Source organism: Coptis chinensis, chromosome 2 (assembly GCF_015680905.1).
Source record: "Coptis chinensis isolate HL-2020 chromosome 2, ASM1568090v1, whole genome shotgun sequence".
Taxonomy (NCBI): Eukaryota; Viridiplantae; Streptophyta; class Magnoliopsida; order Ranunculales; family Ranunculaceae; genus Coptis; species Coptis chinensis.
The window spans coordinates 110,617,157-110,628,476 of NC_141457.1; the positions used below are offsets into that span (position 1 = coordinate 110,617,157).

Sequence of the window (11,320 nt, forward strand, 5' to 3'; positions counted from 1 at the left end):
ATTAATTTCGTCTCTATGTGACCACGACAAAAGAGAAGGGGCCTTTGATTTTAAACTTTGAGTATTACTTTTTGGTTTTAAATGAAATATGCTCACGTGGTTGATTTAAAATGATTTAAAATGATATATGGAGCAAATTATTCTACACGGCAAGACTATTGGAGACCTTAGATTGGAAATGATTCTGATTACCAAATTATTCTACAAGACAGCAAATTATTCTACTAATGGAGATCTTAACAAGCAATGCTCCTATATATTACTACACCACATACCTTTTAGTTTATACAATTCCCAAAGATGATTTCAAACCTGGCATTTACAGTTTTTAACTTTTACATCATCTTCCTACTCTTTAACCAGTTGATGTCCCAAACAAAACCTTGTATGGCCACCTCTGGAAATGAGACTGATCTTCACTCTCTGATCGCTATTAGAGATGGAATTCAAGGCGGCTTAAGCTCGTGGAACCAATCTGCTCATTTCTGTCAGTGGCAAGGCATTACATGCGGCAAGCGTCATCAAAGAGTCATATGTTTGAATCTTTACAACCAGAGTTTGGTTGGATCGTTGTCGCCTCATATTGGAAACCTCACTTTCCTAAGTCTCATCAACCTTGCTAACAATACATTCTACGGTGAGATCCCACAAGAAACCGGTCGGTTGTTTCGTCTTCAAGCACTCCATCTGCACTATAACACTTTCGAAGGAGAAATTCCAGTCAATCTAATTTAGGTGAGAACAAATTGTCAGGGAATATTCCGGCGGAGCTTGGCTCATTGTCAAAGCTTGAACTCTTGGTTATTGAAAAAAACAAACTGACAGGAGTGCTACCCTCTTCTTTAAGTAATCTTTCGTCGCTTCAAGTCTTCTCCACAGTTTATAATAAATTGGTTGGAAGTATTCCAGCCAGCTTTGGTAGACTGTCAAGCTTAAATTACTTCAGTGTTGGAGGTAATTTACTATCTGGTGAGGTCCCATTAACAATTTTCAACATCTCATCCTGAATATCTTAGCAATTGCCGAAAACCAATTTAGTGGTAGTCTTCCACCAGACATGGGCATCACTCTTCCTAATCTCGTCGGTTTCTATGGTTTTCGAAATCAACTTTCTGAACTACTCCCAGTTTCATTAGTTAATGCTTCTAAACTTCAACTATTTGATATTGGAGATAACAATTTCAATGGACAAGTTCCTGAGGATTTTCAATTCCCTCAAACTATCGAACGGATAAATCTTGGACGTAATCATCTAGGAACAGGAGAAGCTCATGATTTGAGTTTTATCACTTATTTGACCAACTCCAGTAATCTAAATTTATTGGGCTTGGACCATAACAATTTCGGAGGTGTTTTTCCGAACTCTATTACCAATCTCTCCAACCGAATGGAGAGGTTGTCTCTAGGAGGCAATCAAATATCTGGAATTATCCCAGAAGGGATTGGGAACCTGGTCAAGTTGTATACATTAGGTCTCGAGTCTAATAACTTTTACGGTAGTATTCCATCTTCTGTTGGAAGATGGAAAACTCGGTAGTTTACAGGGGTTATATCTGTCCGGAAACAAATTGTCTGGACCGATCCCATCTTCTCTAGAAAACAATACTAAATTGAGTGAATTGTGGTTAGGAAGCAATAGACTGGAAGGAACAGAACAGCCTAAATGGTACCCTACCAAAAGAGATCTTTAATATTCCCACTCTGTTTTATCTTAACTTCTCTATGAACTCCTTAATTGGTTCCCTACCTTTAGAAGTAGGAAAACTAAAAAATCTTGTTGAAATGTATGTGTCTGGAAATAAGTTGTCTAGTTTAATACCTAGTACTCTTAGTGAGTGTTTGAGTTTGGAAATTTTGTACTTGGACGATAATTTGTTTGAAGGGACAGTTCCTCAATCTTTGAGTTCTTTAAAGAGTGTCCGAGAGTTAGATCTATCAAGGAACAACTTGTCTGGTGAAATTCCAAAATATTTAGAGGGCTTTCCATATCTCCAGCGGTTGAATCTATCCTTCAATAAACTTGAAGGTGAGGTGCCAGTGAACGGGATCTTTAAAAGAGAATCAACAGTGTCATGTAGAAGCTGCGTGTGGCAAACTGGCAACCGATATGCGAAAGAACCTATTTGTCCTGTTATCCTAAAACGCTATTCAAGAACACCCATTATCTTGAAATCAATAAAATTGAAGAAAACCTCATTCTGCTCGTTAAAACTACAGTAATAAGACAATATCATTTAAGGGTATACGAAACTCACTGTACTTGCAAAGAGAGAGAAAATCAATGAGAAAAAGGCCCAGAGATGCTACATGTAAACTTATGAATATATGTAGTATATAAAGCTAGAATTCTTTCATTTCAAATAGGAAGTTAACCTAACTAAGCTAATCATAAATACGATGTATGTTGTGTCATATCTTGGTTATGGATCACTCATGACATCTTGTTTGCTTCAAGACCCAAGTGAGAAACGAAATATTGCATAATCATAATATAATTCTACTCAAAGTTACTCACTGCCATAATCATACTTAAAAAAGTAAGTTCAAAAGTTACCATAATAAGCCGTTATAATCATAATACAGGGTGCATGTTATCTCACCTGAATATGCATGCAAGTTTTCAAGTATTAGTTTGTTCAGTGAGCAGCATGATAAGATGGTCAATGAATATGGACTCTATAGCATATTCAATTTCAAAATACCTCCAACTACAGTATACATACATTTGAAATCCCCACCCACTGAATTGAAGAAATACTCTTCTTCATTGAATCCGACGAATGTATCCTGATAGCCTGATTTTATATTAAATAGGGACATTTCCTTTTTCGGCAAATGAAGTTCGGTAACACCCCCGCATAAGTTACTATTTCCACCAATTGAATATGCACTCACATTTTCAAAGATCCCTCTTATTGGTACGTCACCCTCAAAGTTATTGAATGATAGATTTAAACTTTCCAGAGCACCAAGGTTTTCAAGAAGTTTAGGAATTTTTCCTGACAGGTTATTTCGTGAAAGTTCGATATCTTCAATACCTTTCAAACCGCCAAAAGAAGAGGGGACGACTCCTTGAATGAAATTACCTTGTAAATAAATATCAGAAAACAAAAATGAAATTCGGTAACTCAACTATGCCTTTGGTGTTCATTATCAGCGCAACTACGAAAGCATCGCGAATGGGCATTTTACAATACAGATTAGGCAACATTACCCCTATGGTCTTTCCAATGAAACAACTTAAGATGACAACTTGAACAACCCACACATTCCCATCAAGGGTAAAAAAATCTGTCTTCAATCCACATAGAGTGTAAAAGATTGGCATGAGCAACACTGAAATAAAGCAGTCGAACTTTTCTTCTAATGCAGATCCTAAAGGTGGTCCATATGGTATAGCCAAACCGAATATAAATGGTGCCATTACATAACCTTGCCCAGTGATCTGACTGACAAATGTAAACGCTATCAACAGCATAATAAAACTACATAGGTAAATTTCCCTGACTGGTTTTCCTTCTGGAGTCTTTTTGATGACCCATAATGCTGCTGGCCGGACCAAAAACACAGCAATGGCTAGCAAGAAAGCAGCTGATGTTATGGATCCTAAGGTATTTGCAAATGCTTTTTCGCCCTTGAGCATGAAACTAATCTTAAAAATTACAATAGAAACCACTGAACAGATATCATATATTAAAGATGAAGAGGAGGCTAGACGACCAAGCTCCGAATTGAGAATCTTGAGGTCACTGAGGAAGCAAGTAATAACAGGGAAGGCAGACATAGACTCTGTACCAACTACAATGCTAAGCACTCTTGATACGTTAGTGTCAATATTCACACAGATTCTTAGGACAATAGCTGCTAAAACACCAAATGTAAAAGGAATTATGTATCCTAAGATACCTATTGCTATGGCTCTCCTTCCAGATTGCAAAATAATGTTATGATCCATTTTACTCCAATAAGAAATTGGAAAATTGTGAAGCCAAACAATCCAAAAGTTTCAAGTACAACTTTTCCTCAATGCGGGAATACTATTCTCGTGAACTCCTTACTCGACCGAGGAATGAAGGACCGAGCATCGAGACCACCCCGAAAACAATCGGCCGAAATAATAATGTCGAGCACGCATTACATCGTGAGACTTAAGTATACTTTTCCTTTTGTTTTCATAGTGACGCAAGAGTATGTGCTGTGTTTTACTATTTGGCCTCTATATGCCTTTTGACTCGATTGGATTTGTTTATTTTACGGTCACATTTGTTTATTTTCGGTACCACGACTCGAGGGGTGAGATTGTTAAAGATCTCTACCACTGGAGCTAACATTGATATTTACTATCATCCATGTTTTAGTTTCCCAAAATGATCATATATATTCTCTCTTTTTGTAATTCAAAACTATCCTTTTAACTATTTTATCGGAGACGGGATAGAACGCAATACTCAAATATGTTAATCGAGTCATTTTAAGGGCCTCCACATCGTGCGCCTAGATTACTCTGAATTATAATATTAGCAGCTTTGATGAACCTAAGGTTAAGGTATCAAAAGAATTTGTTCCTTATCTTGCAAACAATATGAGTCGGCCATGTCTATGTCCAGGCCAGGCAGTTGAAAATAATATAGTTTAAAGTGGACAAACATAAATAGTTGAACTGATTTCCTTACAGTCCATGATTCTACCTTTAGAATGTTTACCCAGTTATGGCAATCAACGTTCTGGAGAATCTAGAAATTATAATACAAATCCAATGTTTCTCGTCGAGGAACAAATCCTTATACCGCAGCTATTCACGCGGATTTGGATCCACATTTTCAATGAGACTACGGCCAATTCAACAACGAAGAGGCTTAAAGATATGCAGGAAAATAAGAACTAATTAAGAAGACTCTTAAGAAGAAACTGTTTTAGCATTTTGTGCTACCTCCGCTTCTAATCTTGCTTCCAACATGATATCGATCCTTTTGCATCATCTATCATTACATAAAGCCATGAAATCTTGTAACATATTGAAACTAAGAAATGTAAAGAAGCAAAAACATCAAATGAACAAACATGTAATATCCAAGTTTAAAATTTAAACAAGTATAAACAGAACCGACGGCGGCAAGTGAGGGTCATGGATGCAAGAGAGTCAACTCAATGCACCACGTAAGAAGATGACGGATATGTCATATATTTTATGGATATGCATACTTAACTTAATAATAGTTAGTAATAGCCTAATATGTAAAACATTTCATACATACAATATTTAAAAAAAAAAAAAAAAAAAAAAAAAAAAACTTACAAGTGTCCCAATAGCCAAGAGTCGTTGAAAAGGATCAAAAGCAAGAATTGATGCAGTGGATGGGATACCATAGTGAATTTCAACACGTGGATTTAAATCCTTTAATGTCACATTTTGCTGTAAAGAGAAGGTTGTTTTTATTTTGACTGTCGAATTAAGAACTTAACCCGCAATTTGATATCAAGTAGGTAGTAACATGACAAAAGCAATTTATATTTCCAAATATCAAAACATCTATGAGCTCATTGTCAAGGGACACGTTAGACCAAATTCCAAATTAAATCCTTAAAAGGTTGAATAGAACAGCTTATGTTCACTGCACTTGAGAAAAAATATCATAGTTAACAATTAAGAATTTAAGATAATATTGTGAACCGCTTAGAACTTAGGGGTTACCTTGACTTCCTTCAGCCACAGGCTCTTTAAGTCCGGACTACTAAGGATGGTTGACACAATAAGAGCACCATGGACAAAGCGGGGTTTACATACATAGGTCCGGCAAGCTTTTGCAATTGACTCTTCACAGCAACCGCTTGTTTTTCATCTTCACAAAGGACACTGCAAAATAAAAGGAGCTCATTGTTAGAAAGCATGACAAAAATCTCCTCCCCTGGTAATAATCAAAATGAGATGAAGCAACCTATCATTATCCAGACTTCAGACATCAACATATCATTTTAGTTTTGGAAGCCAACAAAAGAGTGACTAAAAAGTACGTACTCAGCGTAGGTCTATGCTATTCCAGTTGGTTCATACATCACTTATATATATATTATTTAAGTATTCATTCACGTCCTGCAACATAGAGGGAGAGTATGGCCACATACATGCTTCCACAAAATTATGATGAGAAAATCTTTACTGTAGGCCGGGGTGGAACATTTTTAGATATATTTCTAACTTACCATATGTATTTTGGCCTTAAATCTATCTTGCATAATCCTCTTTATCATATATGTTTCTAAAATGAGCCAAGACTTTACATATTTTAGTAGCTTTCTACTTTCTACTGATTTTTTTTTTCTAGTTTCAACTTTCAACTGTAACAAATATTGCTTACCTTGACAGAATTTACAAAATAGCAATTAAACATGTAATTGAAAAAAAAGATAATAATATAAAATGTACAGACTTAATTCATGTGAACATTTTTTGTACCTGCATGCAAGAAACTTTTCCTCCATTGCTAGAGATAGAGGTGATGTCGTTGACCTTTCAGGTAACGGGGAAAGCCAAAGTGGACTTGAGGCCAGTGAATGGTGCAACCATGCTAGCTTGAGCAGGGGTGGCACAATTATTGATGGATGCAAGTGGCATGCAACAGCTGCTGATGAGACCTCTATCCTCATTTACCACGATGAATCCCTTTCTTGATCCATTTTTTTATTGAATTATTAATAATATCATTACCTGCCAAAAGTTTAAGCATGATTTTGCGTTAGGGATAGAAATTCATATAATAACAAATACCGTCTTTTTCATTGTTAGTAAGTACTGGTTTCTAATAATTACGTTGTGTGAGCTTGTGTACATAATGTGTCAATTTACCGAATTGATAGTGGATACATTTCAGATTTAATTCTAGTGAACGAAACCTACTTCAACTTGTATTTAAGCATTTAGAAATGAGGTCAAGAATATTAAGCTATTAACTTATGTAAACGACATGAAACAAAGTTGAAGAAAAATACAAATGGACAAAGCAACAGTGGAAAACGTATGAGTAGAAATTAACCACTTTTTCAAATTAAAACAGATTTGCAAAGCAATGAAAGGGATAAAAAAAATGTTGCAATTTCCTACCATTATAAATAAAACCGCAAACCATTATTATTATTGGGATTCGTATTTGTTAATTTCTAATAACACCATAAGAAATCAAGATACAGGTAAAACAAAGAATGAAACAACTACTTAAAAAACATAATGAAAAATTAATTATAAAAATACAAGTTCATTTAACGCGGCCATCATCATCGAAAATGTCACCAAGTTAAAATGCTAGTACCTCTTACAAAGTTTACTCCGAACTGGCGATGCGGGTTTGCGTATCCCTCGAGAATCTCTTGGAGGTTAACACACTAAGAAACAGTACATGATATTATAAAAACAATTAGCTCACCAGAAAATTTTACTCAATAAATGAAGATCGTTCACATGCCAATTTCAAGCCGGATCAGATAAGTAGATTCTACAAACAACGATATAGAACCAACACCTCGTCGGCGTCATCACCCATTATAAGATTCTATGCTGAAAAAGTTCGCATAAAAGAAACAAAACCTGGACTACAATAGTAACTAAAATATTAAGATCAATTCAGAAAATTCTATTTTTGTAATTTTGGTTCTTGGCCAGGCAAAGACATCCCCCACGGGATGAAATTCACACTGGTCTACCATCAAAATATTGTCAAACTTTGAGCACCTCTCTATATCCATGTCTACTGATTATCATATGACATTCCCTCACCAGCACCCTCCAAACATGATCCACCATCTCCTCTATGGAAGTGGCTAAACCAACCAAATACAGTTAAGCTTTAAGTTCATTAATATACAACCCCTATTCGGGTTTGGAAGAGCACCTCAGTCCCTGACTTTGTGTTTGCCTAGGCTTGAGTCGAATGGCTTGCGACATGGAAGGCATTCATGTGGCTCTGGACCTGAACCAATCCAGTCGAGATGGACCATCATTTTGGCAAAGGGAAGTTTGGCAATATTAAAACTTCAGAACTATATATCGTGATATGAAAGTTTGAACTGACTCCAAAATATATAGCAGATTTTGTTAAGGAGAAAAGGACAACGTGTCTACTTAATGTTATGCCAGATTGGAAATTTGAAGCACAAATAAAATAGCTGGATAAAATATTTTGTCATATAATTCTTATTCCTAGTCTTTCAAATTGGGAGAAACTTTAAATCTCCTCCTAAATAATCCAAGTGCAAGTGTTAATATTAACAACTGTTAACTAATAGGAATGAATCTCACAGCCAATCTCAGCCAGCAAGTTATAAGACCATATTGTTTTGTTAAAGACAGTTCAAAATTAAGATATACAACATCAACCTCGGTAAAATTCCTAGCGCAACATTTCTTTTTGTCAGTAATAGCGTATAAAGAACTAACAAAGACAAAACATACGTCATTCAATTAATATTTAATTAAACAATGATTATAAAAAATTAGACAACATAAGAAGCAAATCTGCAATATACCCATGATGAATAAGCAAAGGAACATACCCTGTTACTGTTCAACGAAGAAATGTCATATAGTGGAGGCCAATCCTCCTTCTCAGCCAACAAATGAGCAGCATCTTTAAAATGTTTCAAGGCGTGAATCTCATCAAACATCCATGGGAATATCATCTGGAGTAGTAAACCAAGATGTCAATAAGATGAATCCAGTAAATACAGTAAACACCTAATAGTATGTCTTTGAGGCGGCAGAAATTATACAAAAAGAAAAGAAAAAAGAGAACAGGATGCCTTTGGGTAAACAGAAAAACTACTTTTTATGTGAAGGTTATGATTTCTACCTAATAGTATGTCCAGCTGCTTCTGTTAGCTCCCATGTAAAATGCATATAATAGTTTTATTAATGGAGATAATCTAATGTGACAGAGCCTCTTAAAAGCATCACCAAATGACCACATGCTTCTATTCTAGGTCTACCTGCCACTATCACTGCTTAATTTTAACTTATAGTGAGTATCTAATTATAACTGCTTTATTAGTCTATCCATCTTGTCGTTCACGAAATGAATCACGCTCCACATTCATTGGCTGACAATAAGTAAACCATCAAATATACAGAAATAATGGAGGAGCAAAAAACAAACACGCAACTTACCAATATCTAAATGAGTTGCATAAAACAACCAAAAGTATCAACTAAAGAAAATGGATACGACAGAAGAAAAAGTATAACTCACATAGTTCCTTTTTGGCATAGTTTTATCAGTTTCTAGTAACAAAAATGGCTTAGACCTTGGGTGTTAAGGTAGCGTTGAAAAGACTATCTCGTATAGTTGCAATCCCATTAATCCCCGGCTCAAAAAATGGCATCCAAAGTTTATTGTCCCACTTGAATTTGAAGTTAAAGTGAATCAGAGTTTCTGACCCGACAATTTTTTTTTTTTTTACATTTCCCTCTTTTTCTCCATGCGGCAGAGCAAATAAATAGACTCGTGGACTCACAGACTTCAGATGTAAAATCTATTAGGTCGATTCTTAATGAACACTCCACATGAATCTAGATGACAGTACAATTGATAAACGAATAACAAATATGTTCACAATTTACATCATCAGGTAGGTATATGGAATCAGATCCATATTACCACTAACTTTCAGAATATTGCAAACAAAGACAGTACCTGATATCTCAGCTATATGAGGTTGACAACATCATTAAAAATTAATGATTTAGGATTTGGGTTATGGGAAGAGGTTTTAGAAAGATGATGGGTTTTGGGATGATGGGTTTCCAAAACCCCGAGTAAATTCTAAGGTACCAATCCTGCACTCACTTTCGATAGAACCACTACTAAAATTCTCTTCACTCGCACTAAATCCCAATGCCATACACTAATGCAAACCAATCACAATGCAAGCATATCAACACTAAGTATTCAGGAAGTCGAAAACTGACCCGCATAAATCCGAACAGTCTCAACTCTGGCAACTTCTTTCGCCAATGCCGGTAACTCTTCTCCCAATATCTTCTTCTTCTTCTTCTTCTTCTTCTCTCCTCCCACTCCATCATCTAACCAAAAAAAAACATACACGATTGAATTGAAAGACAAAAAAAAAAAAAAAAAAAAACAATACAACAGCTAAAAACAATCACAACGAACCTGGATTCGATACAGAGACACGTGTCAAGGACTTAAGATGATTTAATTTGTGTTCAATTACATGAAACAAACCACCGATTTGTTCTAAATGTGAAGCGTATGTGAAAAGAGATTTTAATTGACAAAAGAAAAAAAGGGTTGTCGAGGGTTATGAGTGCCATATTACCTAAAAATGGAGGGAGATGAACCGATTGGTCTGGACATGGACATGGGAAAAGGCCTAGCTTGGCTGAACGGTCAAGAGATAGGAAGATATTGGCCTAGAAGAAGCTCTATTCATGAGGAGTGCCCTGCCGAATGCGATTACAGAGGAAAATTTAGCCCAAACAAATGCAGCACTGGTTGGGGAGAACCAACTCAAAGATGGTAACACCACTAACAATATGTCAACGTAACTGGAAATGAGAGAGTTCTGCTTTAGAAGAAACAGTGCTAGCATTGGATCGATGGTTCCATTAATGAGCTCTTGTTTCATATTTCATGGTAATGGCGGTGAATAAGAAGTTTTTTTTTTTTTTTTTTTTTTTGGGTATGGTGAAGAGTTTTGTTTTTTTTATTTTTGTTTGGGTTACGAACAATTGAAATAGCCAAAAAAGGGCGTAGAATTATTTTTTTATAAAAAATATGATGTGTTAGTCTTAAAGAAAAAAGGGGGGCTGACGTGGGTCACTGGGAGCATTCTCAACTACTCAGTATTAATGGTCTTTGATGACGCCTTTGTATATTGTGCTCAAGAGCATGTTTAGAACTAGAGTATATTGTGCTCGAGAGCATGTGTTTGTTGAATTGGCACTCGTGATGCATAGTAGCATAATTATTAGTGATGAGATAACAATCTTTGTTAGTCATGGTGTCATTGTGATTGATTTGTTAGGTACGATGTTTAGAATTTGAAACAACCCAACTCCTATATATATCAACGATATGTCGTGATATCAACGATATGCATTTGCTTTCTATCCTCAACCACATATGCCTCAGTTTTATGATTCATGACGCCTTTGTATATTGTGCTCGAGAGCATGTTTAGAACTAGGGTATATTGTGCTCGAGAGCATGTGTTTGTTAAACTGGCACTCGTGATGCATAGTAGCATAATTATTAGTGATAAGCTTACAATTGTTGTTGGTCGTGGGGTCATTGTGATTGATTTGTTAGGT

The 11,320-nt window shown here is 35.8% G+C and overlaps 2 protein-coding genes and 2 long non-coding RNA genes across 5 annotated transcripts; 1 reads left to right on the top strand and 3 right to left on the bottom strand.

The window, feature by feature from the left end:
• The first annotated feature begins 387 nt into the window (after positions 1–387).
• Positions 388–1,537, top strand: LOC147520568 (uncharacterized). Its single transcript, XM_086594296.1, has 3 exons — positions 388–637; positions 754–954; positions 1,017–1,537. The coding sequence occupies exons 1-3, from the start codon at positions 388–390 to the stop codon at positions 1,535–1,537; spliced, it is 972 nt and encodes a 323-aa protein (XP_086450422.1).
• Positions 1,538–3,100: 1,563 nt separating this feature from the next.
• Positions 3,101–3,955, bottom strand: LOC147520569 (cation/H(+) antiporter 15-like). Its single transcript, XM_086594297.1, has one exon. It carries the CDS (start codon positions 3,953–3,955, stop codon positions 3,101–3,103), a length of 855 nt encoding a protein of 284 aa, XP_086450423.1.
• A 1,848-nt stretch (positions 3,956–5,803) lies between these two features.
• On the bottom strand, positions 5,804–7,323 carry LOC147520570 (uncharacterized). Its single transcript, XR_015214433.1, has 3 exons — positions 7,305–7,323; positions 6,455–6,706; positions 5,804–5,854 (listed from the first exon to the last, which is right to left on the bottom strand). It is a non-coding gene; the product is annotated as an uncharacterized LOC147520570 (long non-coding RNA).
• Positions 7,324–8,518: 1,195 nt separating this feature from the next.
• On the bottom strand, positions 8,519–10,982 carry LOC147520571 (uncharacterized). Of its 2 annotated transcripts, none has more exons than XR_015214435.1 (3): positions 10,327–10,982; positions 9,956–10,069; positions 8,519–8,670 (listed from the first exon to the last, which is right to left on the bottom strand). It is a non-coding gene; the product is annotated as an uncharacterized LOC147520571 (long non-coding RNA). The 2 variants fall into 2 exon arrangements; XR_015214436.1 differs by having other exon boundaries at positions 10,161–10,982.
• Between the last annotated feature and the right edge of the window lie 338 nt (positions 10,983–11,320).